The 17,205-nt window shown below is 38.6% G+C and overlaps 2 protein-coding genes across 4 annotated transcripts in view; both read left to right on the forward strand.

The window, feature by feature from the left end:
- Positions 1 to 6,088, forward strand: part of def8 (differentially expressed in FDCP 8 homolog) — a 29,554-nt gene extending 23,466 nt beyond the window's left edge. For 2 of the 3 annotated variants that reach the window (XM_047362966.1, XM_047362967.1), the window contains 5 exons: positions 430 to 543; positions 983 to 1,063; positions 1,696 to 1,836; positions 3,203 to 3,312; positions 4,765 to 6,088. In XM_047362966.1, the coding sequence (XP_047218922.1) occupies positions 430 to 543; positions 983 to 1,063; positions 1,696 to 1,836; positions 3,203 to 3,312; positions 4,765 to 4,852 (534 nt within the window). In that variant the 3' untranslated portion in view covers positions 4,853 to 6,088. Of the gene's footprint in view, positions 1 to 429; positions 544 to 982; positions 1,064 to 1,695; positions 1,837 to 3,202; positions 3,313 to 3,539; positions 3,947 to 4,764 lie in introns of those variants that run through there. The other variant, XM_047362968.1, reaches the window with a different exon arrangement.
- A 2,641-nt stretch (positions 6,089 to 8,729) lies between these two features.
- LOC124866501 (AFG3-like protein 1) lies at positions 8,730 to 16,035 on the forward strand. Its single transcript, XM_047362303.1, has 17 exons — positions 8,730 to 8,925; positions 9,753 to 9,837; positions 9,974 to 10,033; positions 10,124 to 10,239; positions 11,024 to 11,173; positions 11,249 to 11,323; positions 11,408 to 11,532; positions 11,625 to 11,898; positions 11,991 to 12,128; positions 12,217 to 12,370; positions 12,454 to 12,561; positions 13,699 to 13,824; positions 13,990 to 14,100; positions 14,905 to 15,020; positions 15,120 to 15,320; positions 15,478 to 15,672; positions 15,749 to 16,035. Exons 1-17 carry the CDS (start codon positions 8,812 to 8,814, stop codon positions 15,938 to 15,940), a joined length of 2,340 nt encoding a protein of 779 aa, XP_047218259.1. The 5' UTR covers positions 8,730 to 8,811; the 3' UTR covers positions 15,941 to 16,035.
- The last annotated feature ends 1,170 nt before the right edge of the window (positions 16,036 to 17,205 follow it).

The raw sequence follows: 17,205 nt of genomic DNA on the forward strand, positions 1-17,205 counted from the left end.
GGCTAAATCAGAGGAGCGGTTCTAGATTAGGGCTGGGAATCACATCTTATGCTATGATAAAAAATTGGATTTTTGGTCCACTTTACTGATGTTGTGATCGGTTCTGCAGATTTTTACAAAATAATCCCAAAATGATCCACTGATCACTATATAATATGGGCTAACTATGAATATGGAATGTCTGTGAAAACCTAAAATCCTGTGGCATTTCCTGTCTTCACTGCATTAGCTCTGGACACAGGGGGATTTTTTTCAGAAGGCCTTTTAAAATTTGCAATATTGTATTGCGAAATCAAATATGACATATTATCGTCCAGCATTTTGTTTGGTTCCTGCTTGTACAGATACTGTTTAGGGGGTCATAATGACAGGAAGGCTGCTCTGCTTGTAAAAGTTTGTGCTGCTGACAGGATGTTTTCTCTCTTTCAGGTTTGTCGCTCCTCGAAACGTTATTTGACACTCATGATGCCCCGACCTGTGCTGAAGCTGAAAGAAATCAACCCACTGCTATTCAACTTCGTGGAGGAACTGGTTGAGATCAGAGTGTGTAACTTGATTGGTTTTTTTTCTTTCAAAAAATGTTAAAATTGAAGTTCACGTTTTCTAAGGAACATGTACAAACTTTTGTCCTAGTTGCCCCTTTTAAACCCTTTTCATCATATCCACGCTCTCAACCCAGCACTGATACACCTGTATTGCTTTAAATGTAGTTTCAAACCACTCTGACCAACGCAGCTGTTGTTACCAGCCTGTTATAGTGAGCTTTAGTTTTTCTTTAGCACTACCTGATGTGATGCTGGATGTGATATATAATTTTATTTTATTGTTTTCTCATTTATGTTGTGGTTCTTTGTTATGTTTCACACGCTGTGGATGATTATGATAAGAAAAACACATTTTTAATTGAGTATTGTGACCCTATGCTGGGAGTTCAAACATAAACTGCTGTTAATTGTATTTCTGTGTGGGATGTCATTCACAGAAACTTCGTCATGATATTCTGTTGATGAAACCCTATTTCATTACCTGCAAGGAGGCGATGGAAGCTCGGCTGCTGCTTCAAGTCAGTAATTATTTGTTTTATTGACTGGGCAGCATGTTCTTTATAATTAGTAAAACGTATGGAAACACTGCCCTCTTGTGGTGAAATTTAGCAAGTTTTGACATTTTTACTTGGTTGATAAAAATCTTGGGATAAATGTGTACTTTAATTTAACTTTACTGAGCAATTCTCTTTGGACATTATTTTCATTATTAATTTAGGGTTAGTCTTTGCTTTTCTTGTTTTTATTAAAATCATATTAAATCTACTTTGTTGTGTCCATGAACTAATTTTTCTTGGGCTGCAAGTGTCTACTACCCTGTTAGATAATACTTCATGTAGCTACTCAAAATGTTAAGAAAATATATCAGAAATTGCAAGACTCCTGACAACTACTTCAGTATATAATGAAGTATAACAAAACCAGAAATAATCACTATTTTTGCCATTAGAGCACGACACCCGGAAAGTGTTGTAACATCTATGTTTCTTTTAAAAGATACAATTTTTTAAAATAAAATATTTGTTTCCTTATTTACAATAAACCTGTTTCCTGCAAAGTTAAGTGTTGCTACATTTAGGTTCCCTGCGCAGGTTCTAGGCTACACTGCTCTGGTTTAGTTTCATGTTTCCTTTGTGTTTGTGCTCCACAGCTGCAGGATCGCCAGCACTTTGTTGAGAATGACGACATGTACTCACTACAAGACTTGATTGACATCTCCACTGGGAGGCTGAGCTGCTCCCTCACTGAGATCCACACAACATTTGCCAAGCACATCAAACTGGACTGCGAGGTGAGCTCAGTCCGCTAAATGTTAGGAAACGTCCTATTCACACAATAGCTACTGAAACATTTAAACCTGTCGTTCTAGTGTCCAAAGTTTTTACAGGCTCTGAAAAATAGTTCAGTCTTTTTCAGTTTTTAATCCAAAAAACTCACAGCTGGAAATTGTAAATTATATTATAAAAAGAAAAATCACCTACTGATTGTCCTCTCTCTGTGAAGTGAGAACATATAGACTACATTCATTGCTGAAGTCAAAACGCAACAAAATTCATAGTTTGAAATAGATTTTAGGGAAGTTTTAAAAGCAAGTAAAATACAGCTGCGCCCAATTATTATTATTCATACCCCTGGCAGACTTAGATTTAAAATAATCTTTTGGTTTGAATATATTTCTTTCCTAGCTTGAAGTAAGATTAACGTTTTGTAGTCCTGATTTGAATATGACAGAAAATCTGTGGAGTGAGCTAAAGATTAGGGTGATGGCAAGGAGCCCTTTCAACTTAAAAGACTTGGAGAAACATGAAAAAAGCTGGTCAGTTTATTGATGTAATGTTTATGAAAGCTTGTGCATTAATTATTGAGAAAGGTGTACATTTGAAATGTTTTTGTTCAAGTGTAAATTAAAAAAAGTATTTTGTTAATTTAACACTTTAATTGTTTGGGAAAGTCCCAGATCTGCTAGATCAACAAAATATTGTGCACAACCTATAGTACCGTTGCACCTGCAACACAGCAAATTAGGTTCATTGGCAAAATTCTGAATTGTTCAGGTATTTGCAATAAGCCAATTAAACAAGAATAGTTTTTATAGTTGAAACAAATATTGCAGGGATTTTATCCAAACTCAGCATTACATCTTACCGTCAATGACTACTACAGTCTCAAAACTGTTCAAGCCCCTGAGCAGAATACCTCATAAGAGAACACATTTGCAGCTTCTGTGTGGTCTAAGATACAACTGATGCAAGAAATCAAGGGCTTCATCAGATGCTTCAGGTGGGCTTGAGACAGAACATCTCAAATACCTGGACGTTTGACAGTGACGTTTCATAACATGTCAGAAATATGTCTTAGTGGGGATAATTGTCCACTAAGTTTAGAAAACAATCATTGTCTTGAACAAACATGATCATAATCAGAGGCTAATGCCCCTCAGGAGTGGGCTGAGTTTCCTTAGCCAGACATCCATCTCTACCAACATTTCTAAGAATCTAATTTACCGCAAAAGGCTGTTCTACTAACTACCAGTTGAGGAATCTGTGGAATTATTTAAAAAACTTAAATTATCTGCATTATTTATTAATAATTGTAGACGTGGCACCTCTCTAACCCCCCCTCCTGTGTTCCTTATGGTTGTGTGTGTTTATGTGTAGCGTTGTCAGGCCAAAGGCTTTGTCTGTGAGCTTTGCAAGGAGGGAGACATCCTGTTCCCTTTCGACAGTCACACCTCAGTGTGTCACGAGTGTTCTGCTGTCTTCCACAGGTGAGTCTCCACAAACTTTTTAAACTGAATAAAAACGAAAAAACTCAATTTTCTGAAGCTTAAAATGTAGCCATTGCTTTTTAGCTCAGCTCTTTCTCTACCACAACAGACTGGAGCAGTGCCCACTTTATTGCAGATGAACCCCTAATTTGTCTGTCCATCTCCTGCTCCAACCTACAATCACTCATGACACCAATATACTTGAACTCTTCACTCACCTTTTTCAGATGGAGAACCCTGGCCTGGAGATTTAGATGACTCTCATTTCAGCGTTTCTTCACACTTTTGTGCAAATAGCAAGATAAAACCCAGAGGTCCCAAACCGGACAACATCCTTTCGACCGCTATGCTTTGGATGCTGTCCATGAACACCACAGACAGGATCATTGACAAGGAGCAGCTCTGGTGAAGTCCAACCCACACTGGGAATAAGCTCGACTTTATTAGAGATTTCTGATTTATTTTTTATTTTTTTAGAGAATATGGACCCAGCTCTTGCTTTGGGCACTCAAGAACTGATACCCCAGATACCCCATACTCCTGCAGCACAACCCCCTCAAAATACCTCTGCAGAAGCAAACTCCCCTTACCCCCCTCAGCAATTCCTCAAGTGTAAATAAATGAAATATCGTAATTATTTGCAGTTTTTGGGGTTATTCTAGTTCAGAATTAGAAAAGGTAATCTCGTCGTACTCATCATCTTCCGCTTCATCTGGGACCAGGTCACGGGGGAAGCAGACTCAGTAGAGGCACCCAGACGTCCCTCTCTCCAGACACGTCCTCCAGCTCCTCTGGGGGGAGCCCAAGGCGATCCCAGGCCAGCCGAGAGACATAGTCCCTCCAGCGTGTCCTGGGTTGTCCCCTGGTCCTCCTCCCGGTGGTATGTGCCTTGAACACCTCCCGAGGGAGGCGTCCAGGAGGCATCTGGTATAGATGCCCGATCCGTCTGTCGATCTCCCGCTCCATTCTCCCCTCACTCGTGAACAAGACCCCGAGATACTTAAACTCCTCCACTTGAGGCAGGAACTCCCCTCCAACCTGAAGAGGACAAGCCACCCTTTTCCGGTCGAGAACCATGGCTTTGGACTTGGAGGAGCTGATCCTCATCCCAGCCGCTTCACACTCGGCTGCGAACCACCCCAGCGCATGCTGTATATCTTGGCTAGAGGGGCCAGCAGGACCACGTCATCTGCAAAAAGAAGAGACGAAATCCACTGGTCCCCAAATCAGACCCCCTTGGCTGCACCTAGAAATCCTGTCCACAAGAGTTATGAACAGGACGGTGACTAAGGGCAGCCCTGCTGGAGTCCAACGTGCACCAGGAACAGGTCCGACTTAGTGCCGGCAATGCGGACCAAACTCCTGCTCTGCTTGTACAAAAGGAAATCTTTTTGACAGTAAAGTGTAACTCTAAGAAAATAAGTCTTTAACTTTTCTTGTGTATGTCTTCAGAGACTGCTACTATGACAACTCTACAACGTGTCCACGGTGTGCCCGAATGACCGACCGCCAACAGGATGAGGTAGAAGAAGAGAAATGAGCTCGACTCCAGGAAGAAACAGCGGGTGTTTTCATAACATGTTGGTTACTCTCAGTCAGGCTTATTAGGTCAAACTAGCTTCTCCTCTTGGTCCTGAGTTGGGTTTTTCTTTTTGGTCCACTACAATGTAAAACAGGGAGCTAAAACATGTAAAACCTGGTGTACTGAACACATTGTGTGTCTGAGGTGATCCTGTGTTCCTGCTGGGATGTTTGTGATCATAGCTGCTTAAAATAAGTTTACATTTCCGTTCCTTTTAGAAGAATTTCTCAACGCTGGTTGAAGATGATGCCTGAAGAAGCTTTTATTGCTCTGAGTCATAAACCTATATTCTTTATTAAAAGGTTTTGATGTATTAAGTTGAAATTCCCCGTTTTTAATTAGAAGATGATAAAATGTTAATGATAAATTTACCACTCATTATCTTGTTTTGTGATTCTCATATAAATCTGAAATCATGTGCTCAATAATCGATTATTGTGTCAACCTGCAAAGATATACAGTTTTTATTTGTTGTTTTAATTCTGCAGGTATTTATTCTTTCCAAATAGAACCCTATTAGTCAGTTTTAATAGTCTATGGGGTCCTTACATAAACATAACTATTTACAGGGCTAACTGTATTTTCATCATTTCATTAGCATTTATTTCCATATTTCTCTGATTTTTTATCAGTCAGTAATGGGTAAAACTGTAAAGCTTATAAGTAAATTTGGTAAATAAAAAAAACAAATAGCGATTACAACCATACTCTGAATCCATACTAACAGATTTCTACCCAAAGCATGCTTCTGCAGTACAGTTTTGGAGTCCAGAGGTATTTGTGCTTCTCTGTTATTTAAAGCTGTTTACTCATTCGTACACTCAGGATGTTTTCTGGAGCTCAGCTCAGTGCCGTGTAGCTAATGGCTGAATATTGTGTTTCTAACATGTTCACCTTACAGCTGCTATCCAAACATCTTAATATCATTGTGTTAATGGTTTCAGTCTTATGCTATTGAAAACAAGTTTTGTGTAGACATGATAAGTATATTAGGTGGTGATTTTGTGATAATTTGGACATAAAGTATTTGTTTTAAAATATCAATGTTTTGGCTGTGTTATTTTTCAGCAGCATGAAGTACTGTAAATATCTATTTTTTTTATTTTAAATTTATCGAACATACATGGTGTTGGTAAAAACAATACCCTGTTGTAAACAATGATCAGCGCATGAATAAATATACTTCCTGGCTGATGTCTTGTGATGTTGCTTCAATATTTTTACATAATGCCCTTTCCTCATCAGCCATCTACAGTGGCTTGTAAAAGTATTTATACCCCTTGAACATTGTCACATTACGATGACAAAGATATATTTTATTGGAATTTTATGTGAAAGACCAACGCAAAATGGTATACAATTGTTGAAAATAATACATGATTTTTTTTTTTTTTTTACAAATAAACGGAAAAGGGCATTGTCCAAAAGTATTCAGCCCCCCTAAGTCAGTAGTTTGTGGAACCACCGTTTGCCCATTCGTCTTTGCAAAACAGCTCAGGCTCAGTCAGATTAGATGGAGAGCATTTATGAACAGCAGTTTTCAGATCTTGCCACAGATTTGTGATTGGGTTTAGGTCTGGTTTTTAACTGGGCCAATCTACCACATTCATATGTGTTGTTTTAAACCATTTCATTGTAGCCCTGGCTTTATGTTTAGGGTCGTTGTCCTGCTGGAAGGTGAACCTCTGCCCCAGTCTCAAGTCTTTTGCAGACTACAACAGGTTTTCTTCCAACATTGCCCTGTATTTGGCTCCATCCATCTTCCCATCACTTCTGACCACCTTCCCTGTCCCTACTGAAGAGAGGCACCCCCAGAGCATGATGCTGCCACCACCATATTTGAAAGTGGGGATTGTGTGTTCAGAGTGATGTGCAGAGTTAGTTCTCCGCCACACATAGCATTTTGCATTTTGGCCAAAATGTTCAATTTTGGTCTCATCTGACCAGAACACCTTCTTTCTTCCACATGTTTGCTGTGTCCCCAACATAGCTACTGGCAAACTGCAAAAGGGACTTCCTATGGTTTTCTTTTAACAATGGTTTTCTTCTTGCCACTCTTCCATAAAGACCACATTTGTGCAGTGCACGACTATTAGTTGTTTTGTGGACACATTCCCCCACCTGAGCTGTGAATCTCTGCAGTTCGCCAGAGTCACCATGGGCCTCAAGGCTGCATCAGTGCTTTCCTTGTGCAACCTGTAAGTTTAGGTGGACGGCCTTGTCTTGGTAGGTTTACAGTCGTGCCGTACTCTTTCCATTTCCGGATGATGGATTGAACAGTGCCCTGTGAGATGTTCAAAGTTTAGGAAACCTTTTTATAGCCTAAACCTACTTTAAACCTCTCCAAAACTTTATCCCCGACCTGTCTGGTGTGTTCCTTGGACTTCAAGATGTTGTTTGCTCCCCAATATTCTCTTAACCAACTTCTGAGGCCGTCACAGACCAGCTGTATTTGTACTGAGATTACACACAGGTGGACTCTATTGAGTCATTACCAATCATCTGAAGGCAACTGGTTTGCAGACAGATTACAAGGGATCAAAATGACCTCACTATACAAAATTATCAGTCAAGAGAGGACTGCAAACCAAAGTCTACAGCATTATTTACACACTGCTACACACATATTTGCATATAGCTATTATATATCTTTACCATGGCAGATTGAAGGCAGTCGCCAACACCTGGAGAAGATATAGTCATAAACTGGTCATTTCTCCAAAACCTATGAAAAGATGAGGCAGAAATTGGTCAGCGAGGCCTGCAGCAATACTGAAAGAGCTACAGGAACTTCCACCAAGTAGCTTACTGGTTGTATTTTACTTGTTACAACAATCACCTGTATTCTCCATGTCTGGACCTAGCTCTAGAGTTGCAAGACAGAATTATTTTCTTTGAAACAAAACATCCAGGCCTGTCAAAAACATCCCAAATCCAGGTAACAGAATGTGCTATGGTCAAATTTAAACTTTGGGCCATGATTTCAAACATATATGTTTCTCAATGAAAAAGCACCGCACATCACCAAAAGAACACTATACCCAGATTGAAAAGTGGGGGCAGCATCATGTTCTGACTTCACTTTTCTTTAGATGAAACTGATGATTTTGTCAAGGTGGGTAAAACATGAACAATTCCAAATTCTAGTCAATCTTGACTATCAGAAAGCTGAAGATGAAAAGCAATATTATTTTTCAACATCTCAAGCATTCATCCAAATCAGCCAAATAATGACTTTGTGGGACAAAACATATTTCGTGTTAGATTTATGTGGGAGGAGGATTAAAGTTTTGGAATGGCCCAGTCAGACAAGGAGGGAGAACAAATTTTCCTGGTAAAGATGCAGAGTGCTTACAGATACCTGATTGCTGAACCTGAATGAAAAGCTGCTTTAACCATGACATATTTTAGTGTCCACTGTTTTCTTTTTCAGTTGAATTGACCAGAAGACGTTTCTCGTAAGAGGTAAAACAAAGTTCTGAAATGATCTTAGCCCAGTATTTCTGAATCACTCTTGGTAGTGTCTCCTACTTTGACTGTGGGACATCCAGCCCATGCCTGGCTAAGATGTTCCTGTTCCAGCCACTTGCTTATGACGTTTCTTGAATGTTTTGCCTGCCAGTATCTTCTGGCCAAGCTGTTGTCTACGTACATGAAATAAAGTCATAAAATAGAATGGCAGATACCACATGAACACATCATTATTATAAATTATTTTGAGACCTGTTTACCACTTTAAAGGCCTCTACAATTAACTTGTAGTCGAAATATCTCGCGAGATTTTGGCTTATAGGTGCCTGCTGCGCTCGTCTCTAATTAGCGCAGAGCACAGCTTCCTCCCGGCGGATCCAAAGTGCGTCTGCGGACAGATGGGAGCAGATCTATGAACGGAACAGTGGATCCGTTGGATCTGACATATGGAACTTTTCTTTCTCAGCATGTTGCCTCTTCGGAACCGAGTGCGAACGGTTCGGGCGTGGAGACGAGACTTTTGCACAGTTTCGGCTATTTTTCGTTGCAGAGCGGTTCCGGTAAGAAGAATTGATTTTATTTAGTAAAATGTTTGCTCGTCACTATGCAAACTATAATTTTTTTCTCTAGCAAAAAAAGAAAAACATTTTTTTTTTGTGAGATGCATGAGTTTCCACACTGAGCCGTGAGAAAAAACTTTGCATCACTGCTGACAGCTGCCCTTCAAAGCCTCAAACAAACAAACTGTAGCTCTGTTTCTGCATCATTCCTCCGCTGTTTGTATTCTCATGGGAGCAAGAGGCCCGGCTCTTTTGATTATGTAATTTATGAGACAATTTCCTCAGTTTCATAATGTTCCTTTTGCAGTTCTTGATTTAACATGATGGATAGGGAGGAAATCTGTTTTTTTTAGGAGTTCATCCGGTTGCATTTCTGTTTTAACTCCTGAAATATGTGAATATGAAAAGAAAAACATGTTTTAATGCCATATTTTTGACAATAAAATAAAAAATTTAAGTCAATGGGAGCAGCTATATTGATGAAATGAGTTTAGATAAATAAAAAAACAAACAGCTTTTGCACAAATTCACATAAGAGCAAATATTTCATGTTAGATTGATGAAAATCTTTTACTGTTTTTCAGTAAGATATTAGTAAGAGCTTTGTTACCTTATAAAATGAGGTGAAATGTCACACAGTTTAGTACAACAGGGACCTAACTTATACGATTTCAATAATCCTATAATGTTTGGAAGTAAACAATGGGTGGATTTCTCCTAACAAAACCTTTCCATAAATGATGGGACTTTTAGTTATTATTTTCTACCATTAGAGAACTTTAATACCGACATGGTGTACATTTCAAACCTTTTTATATGTACTTTAGATGGCATTGCTCATTCAAAGAAGATGTGGAGGATTGCATCAACACAGTTTGGCACGATTACTTAGCTCAAACAAGCCTCCCAAAGGTACGTGAAGCGCTCAGCGTGCCACCTTATGCAGTCACACAGTACAATGAATCCAACTGATTAAACCCAGTGACCCAAATCTTCTTGGCAAGTGTCAGCCATGCTATTATTTTCTAATTCTCATTGTTTTTTTCAGGTTTTGAAAAATCTTTCCCAAAGAGAGAGGAAGGAACTGGCAGCAGAACATCGATAGAAAGTAAAAAAAACAACTCATGATTAAGAAAGGCATTTTCTTAAAACGCTCTGTGATCTGCTTTCCTGCAATTTATGTTTGGTTGTTATTTAGAAAAAAGAAATCGGGAGCAAGACTCACTGCGAAACGAAAGACAGGAGGGAAATAATGGCAGGGGTGAAAGAAGAGGAGGTAAAAATGAGGAATCACAGTGGTGGACACGATTTAAGGTATAAATCTTAGTGTCTCTCTTTCATATTATTAAAATGTTCTGCACATTTTCTTAACATGTAAGGCACCTTTGACCTTTAGTGTAAAACAAAGTTTTATTTTATATAATGTATAATAAAGATTATTAATTATTGACAGTGCCCTAATAACTAATATAGAAACTTTCATTTCTCTCAAGAAAATGTAAACAACATAGATCACAGATTTAATGAAATTTTTTAAAATTTTGATTACATGTGGAGTCCCACAAGGCTCCATAATGGGTCCAAAGTGGTTTCTTTTGTGTATGTTCCATAGGTCCTGAAATTGTTCTTGTTTACTAATGATAATTACATTCAGTTAAAGATTTGGATCATCTTGTGGACACAGGAAGAACTGAGTTAAAATATTTGAATTGGTGATTTACTATAAATAACTATTAATATGAATTAGTTTGGATACAGAATTTATAATATTTAGCTCTCAAAGATTTGGTGAAAACAAATTACCAAAGAAAATATAGAAATCAGACTTATTATGTCTTTATAGTTCATACTTGAGAACAAAAATACAAAAAATTACATTAAAGCAAAATGCCAAAGTCCTTAGTCCATAATAAATTATATTAGTGACATGATCCTTGAGGCTAAGTAGGTAATTTAATGGTTGGGCTTTTTAGGTTTTAAAAAAGTTCACCTTTTTATAAGAGTTGGGTTTCATTAGGTTTCCTATGTAAAAATAAATATAAGTAGCAGCCAGAAGCTTATTTATCTGTTCTCATTTCCACATTTCCTCATCCTCCAGAAACATTTTCCCTTGGATGAAAGGACTGTGCAGAACATTGCACTTGGTGCAGCCGGCATGACCACAGCCTTCTTATACTTCCACTTCAGGGAAACTGGAGATCAGGTCTCCTGGAAGGATTTTGTGCATCAGTACTTGAGCAAAGGCTTGGTGAGTTTAGTTCAGCTTCACTCCTTGGGATTATCTTTTTCATCAGTAGTGTGAACTCACATGCTGTCCACACAGGTTGGTCATGTAGAGGTGGTCAATAAACAATATGTCAAAGTGTTTCCAGCCGATGGAGTGAACTCATCAGAAGTGGTTAGTAGGAGAAGATGCTGCTGTGTCACGTTTCTATTCAGAAAAGGGCTGCAACTTATATCCTTCCTTGCTTCTGTGTTTCAGAATTATTTGTGGTTTAATATTGGCAGCGTGGCTTCGTTTGAACATAAGTTGGAGATGGTTCAGGAAGAAATGGGTCTGGACTCCACACAGAAAGTACCTGTACTCTACACTAGCGAAAGTGATGGGTGGGAGGTGTTACTGAATACTAAAGCAGCACGTAAATTAGATTATTTTGCGGCTTCTGTCCTAATATCAGCTTTCTATTCTTCATCCACAGGACGATGGTTTTCAGTGTTCTCCCCACTTTACTTCTGGTTGGCTTCCTTCTAGTTGCAACACGACAGGGGCCCATGGCAAGAGCACACGGTGGCAGTTTGAAAGGAAATCCATTTAGCATGAATGCATCTAAAGCCAAGATAATTAAAGAGACTGGCAATGTTCGTTTTAAGGATGTGGCAGGCTGTGAAGAGGCCAAACTAGAGGTCTTAGAGTTGGTCAGTTTTCTGAAGAGCCCAAATCAGTACCATAAATTGGGAGCCAAGATCCCAAAGGTAAGTCTGGTTTTATTTTCATTTTAGTTGCATCTCAACTAGTTTGACAAACTACAGTTACACCTTATATCTGAGGTATTTTATCTTTTCAGGGTGCACTGTTATCAGGATCACCTGGGACTGGAAAAACTTTGCTAGCGAAGGCCACTGCAGGGGAGGCCAACGTCCCTTTCATCAGTGTCAACGGCTCAGAGTTTCAGGAGGTTTTTGTCGGGGTGGGCCCCGCAAGGGTCAGTCCTGCATTCTCAAGGGGTGGAAACTGTTTAAAATGATTGTCTGTCCATGAAACAAACTGCTTATGATCTGCTCGTTTGGCAGATAAGAGATGTGTTTTCCATGGCTCGCAAGATGGCCCCCTGTATAGTTTTTATTGATGAGATCGATGCAGTCGGCAGGACGAGAGGCAATGGAAGTTGTATTTGGCAGAGTGAGCAGGAAAACACTCTAAACCAGTTGCTTGTGGAAATGGATGGTGAGCAATTAAGTAAAGTTATTTGTTTTCAATTACATATACATACAACATTTTTAAAGCCCTGCATATTTTTACTGCTACAGGATTCAACAGTAGCACTAACATCGTCGTGTTAGCCAGCACCAATCGAGCCGATCTCCTGGATCCAGCTCTGAGGAGACCGGGACGCTTTGATCGACATATACATTTGGGTGAAGTACAGCACACACTCTTCTCTGAAATCTTGGGAATCTCATTTCCCTTTCATTTATTTCCTGTCTTGTTGTATAACTTCCTGTTCTTATGTAAGTGTTTTGGAGCAGTTTAATTTTAACTGTTTATGCAGCATGTTCCTGTTTACATTATGCTTTTGTTGCACTAAATTGCATGAGTGTTGTCATAAACTGCTGTTGCTATAATTGCAATTCACCTGCTCTAACATATATTCAGACCCAGGCATGACTTTGTTAGTTTTTTTCTGCTAGAGATGAGGTGCTAAACTCGACGATTGAAGTTTATTAAATTTGCATCTCTTTCTCATCTCTGCTCCCCTCTAATGTAATTAAAACCAGTGCTGTCTGTGTGATTTTATGTTTCGGTGTGGACGGTTGATCTTTTTTGTTCCCGCTGGGATTTAATTTGATTGATGCAAGCAATGCAGAGTGGGTCAGAGATCTGGCCTGTTTCTGACAAGAACACTGGATAACATTTGGAGAACTGGTTTTCTATGTAAGAATGATAAGATAACTGGAGGCCTTGGGGTAGAGACTATTGTTAACAGTTAAGTTAACAGTTTGTCAATTGTTAATTTGATGTGTAGTTAGTTATATAGCACTCTGTCTGTGAGAAGTATTCCCATAGCATGATGCTGCCACCATCACTAATTAGTGGATGCTATCCACTAATTAGCTTACTTCTAAAGGTAATTGGTTGCACTTGATGTTATTTAGAGGTGTCAGAGTAATGGGAGCTACAAATGTTCAGATTATTATCTGATACTTTGTTTCTTTTGTGTCACCTAAAATCCCAATAAAAGACATTCATTTTAATTGTAATGTCACAAATCGTGTAAAAGTTCAAGGATTAGAAATACATGTTTTTAAATATAGAATTTCTCTGTAAGTTTCTTATCTTTTTTATTTATAATTTAATTACAATAATGTAACATCTAAGTTATTTATGCAGCTGATTATAATTTAAAACTAACGTAACCTTTTTACATTTATGTAACACTACAGTTTGAGTTTATTTAGTTAATTCCCTCCAGCAGAGAGAAAAGCAAATGGACTTGATATTCCGGGACAAAATGTGCTCTAAAAAACATACCTTGCTTTTTTTCTTTCCTGCAGGTCTGCCAGATTTAAAAGGCAGAGCATCCATCTTTAAAGTGCATCTGAGACCTTTGAAGTTGGAGCCCGGTTTAAATTTAGAGGAGTTGTCCAGGAAATTAGCTGCACAAACCCCGGGTTTCACTGGTAAAAATAGAAAGATGTTGCTGATGCTAGCATTACAGCTTAGTTTTCCAAAACTGCTGAAGTTTTTGCTACAAAGACTGAAGCAAAAATATTTTATCCCAGCATACAAATTTTTCTTTAAAGCATTACATTATCACTAGGTACATTATGACTTGTGTGTGTCAGGGGCTGAAATGGCCAGTGTGTGTAACGAAGCTGCACTGAGAGCTGCACGTCACCTCAGCCAATGCATCAGAGCTGAGCACTTTGATCAGGCTGTTGAGAGGGTCATTGGAGGTAAGTTAACCAAAATCATTTATTAAGAATTTAATAATGTCATATAGCTACTGGTGCCACTTTTTTAGAATGGCGGTTGGACACTTAAGTGCCCTACTTTACTATATGCCCCTTCTATAATTTACAGTTATGTGAAAAAGACTGCATGACTGGCTACACGTTTTTTCCAACATAAATGGACATATGGATATGCAACATCAAATTTAAAATCACGGAAAATTAAAGTAAAATTAAAATAAACAAAAATTGTCTATAGAATCTAATTTAAAAAGTCCTTTTTAGTGAGGAATAAATTAAAACCCTCCCAGATTGAACAACATGGTTTAATTTACAGAGATGCCTAAATCTGGTAAGTTTTTTCAGCCAAAGTGGGTGACACTATAGCTCTTAGGGGGTAGAGTGTCTAAACATTTTCTGAATACACATTTCTATTGATACATGTTGTTTAACCAGTAAAATAAAGTTCATATTTCTTGTCAAAGAGCAATCCCTTTCTTTTCTGGAGATAAATAAAAACATATAAATATAAATATGTGAATATTTCTTTTAAAAGACCAGAATATTTAATGTCCTCGTTTTTTCACGACTGTATGAAGAGTAATTCTGGGCTGATTAACCAACCAGATGTTAATACCTGTCATAGCATCGGGTTTTCTTACACCATTTTGTGTAATCATGTTTCACCCCAAGACCACATTTTGACATGAAGGCATGAAAAAATCTGTAACGAGATTAAATATTTTCACGCAGCGATCTGTAAACATTTTTGCTATGAGCTGATGTAAGGCATCATCTTGATTTCAGGTCTGGAGAAAAACACGCGGCCACTGCAGCTTCTAGAAAAGACGATGGTGGCATATCACAAGGCTGGTCATGCTGTAGCAGGATGGTTCCTCGAGCATGCAGAACCACTGCTTAAGGTATCCCTCGGACCCGGCTTACCTTCTGTAATCAAACAGGCTCCTAGTATTTAAGTTTATATGTTTCATTTGGTAGATTTTATTTTACATTTCTGTCAGGTGTCCATTGACCCTCGAGGGAGAGGTCTTGGTTATGCACAGTATCTGTCTAAAGAGCTGCACCTGCTGAGCCAGGACCAGCTGTTTGACAGGATGTGCATGATGTTAGGAGGTCGAGTGGCAGAGCAGGTTTTTTTTCGACTGATCACCACTGGGGCTCAGGACGACCTCAGGAAGGTCACACAGACGGCGTACGAGCAGGTAATTATTGCTCAGAGCGAATTTAGTTGAATAATAATTTAATAAACAATCAGGATCTCTGGCAAGTCTGAAAAAAGAATTTGTAATGTTTTTCTTGCATGTAGGATTTTTACTCAAGGATTCAGTCTGTTAGTAATAATTTCTTTTGTTTCTTCAGGTTGTACAGTTTGGAATGAACAAAGTGGTGGGCCAGGTTTCTTTTGACCTCCACCTTCAGCAGAACGCAGTCACAGAGAAGCCCTACAGTGAATCTGCAGCACAGCTCATAGATCAGGAGGTCCGCTCACTTGTAGATGACGCCTTCCAGCGAACACTTCAGCTTGTTGTCAACAAGAAGGAGATGGTGGAAAAGGTGTGAGCTGTTGAGCAATTTTGAGCTGTTGTGAACTGCTGAGTCTTTTAATTATTACACAACTTTTTTTTTACAGGTTGCAAAGCGTCTTCTTGAAAAAGAGATGCTGGACAGAGCCGACATGGTTGAGCTTCTAGGACCTCGACCCTTTCAAGAGAAGGGCTTATATGAGGAGTATGGTGAAGCGTTAGATTTTGAAGAGGAAACTCCACCACCTGAAGGACTAAAGGATGGGCAGAAAAATAAAGAGGATAAACAAACCAAATGAGCTCTTTACCTGTAGATAGAGATGTGCAGATTGTTCCGTTCTTCATTCACAAATTTACAGTACCTTGCAAAAATATTATATGCCCTTGAACCTTTTCACATTTTGTCATCTACTGAATTTTAGCTGGAATCTGTTCTGGAAATCCCGATTTTAAAGGAATTCTTTCAGTTTTTGTTTCATGATGTTGAAAAGGTCTTCACTGTCAGATTTTTTGTTCCTTTTAAAATCAATGACAGAAAATTTAAAAGAGGTTAAACTATAAATATTTATTTATTCATCAGAGTGAGCAAGATGAGCTTTATTAATTTATGTACATGAAAACTATTTCTTATTTGACTTTATACTGTTAATAACTGACATTAGCTCATTATTAATATTTGCTTTTCCTGTGCAGAAATTCTAGGTTTAGAACATTTGTTCTAATTTTTTCTTTAATTAATTTACCTTCTAGACCACTCAGATCTTCTGGTTCACGTCTACTCTGCATCCGCAGAACCAGAACCAAACATGGAGAAGCAGCATTCAGTTCCTATGCTCCACTAGTTCTTTTAAATCAAAGTTAAAAACCCATTTGTTTAGAGTTGCTTTTGTAAACTGTTAACTAAAACATATTGGTAAAAGGTTCTACTGGGGATAAAGGTTAATTAGGGTTTTCCACCTTGGAAGAGACAGCTAAAGGACCTTGCTGTCCACAGCGAGAAGCAGTTCATTGTAAAAGACCCCTCCCCGACAGACTGTGGTTGAGCTGGGCTCTCCTAGAAGTTAGGAGAAAGGTACAGAGCACTAAGACTCTCACTCTTGGACAAGTGGACACGTTTTAGAGGAATATACCCCATTACTCTAGCGCGTAATGGGCCAGAAGGTTTCTAAAGAATTACCTCCTCCCCAGGGAGAAACGTTTGATTTTATGGTGAATAAATATAGCCCCAAATGCAGAGAGTGCATCAATGAATGGGTTAAAGATCCTGCAGGGGGTTTGTTTAGCCTTATGATTTTACAAGAAAGTAGTGGTCATTAATTTCACTCTGTAGTCCAACTTTTCTTTTCTTTACATTCCTTTATCAGTCCACTGCATTGTACTTTTTAAAAATGTTTTTGTCATTATATGTAACGTCTTGTTGCTGAAATATGCTATACAAAATACACTTACCTTGCTTTTAAATATTTTTATATCTGATGATGTACAGAAAGAGCAGGAGTAACATATATACATTATTGTTCTTTGCAACTATTGAGGTCAGCTCACCTTTTACGTCTCAATAGTC

This window comes from Girardinichthys multiradiatus, chromosome 4 (genome assembly GCF_021462225.1).
Source record: "Girardinichthys multiradiatus isolate DD_20200921_A chromosome 4, DD_fGirMul_XY1, whole genome shotgun sequence".
Taxonomy (NCBI): domain Eukaryota; kingdom Metazoa; phylum Chordata; class Actinopteri; order Cyprinodontiformes; family Goodeidae; genus Girardinichthys; species Girardinichthys multiradiatus.

What these genes read in the sequence shown, in the direction of transcription:
- LOC124866501 (XM_047362303.1), top strand. Translation starts at nt 8,812, where the DNA reads ATGGAACTTTTCTTTCTCAGCATGTTGCCTCTTCGGAACCGAGTGCGA. An exon ending in GAGTGAACTCATCAGAAGTG is followed by an intron (nt 11,324 to 11,407) that starts GTTAGTAGGAGA and finishes TCTGTGTTTCAG; the next exon opens with AATTATTTGTGGTTTAATAT. An exon ending in ACAAACCCCGGGTTTCACTG is followed by an intron (nt 13,825 to 13,989) that starts GTAAAAATAGAA and finishes TGTGTGTGTCAG; the next exon opens with GGGCTGAAATGGCCAGTGTG.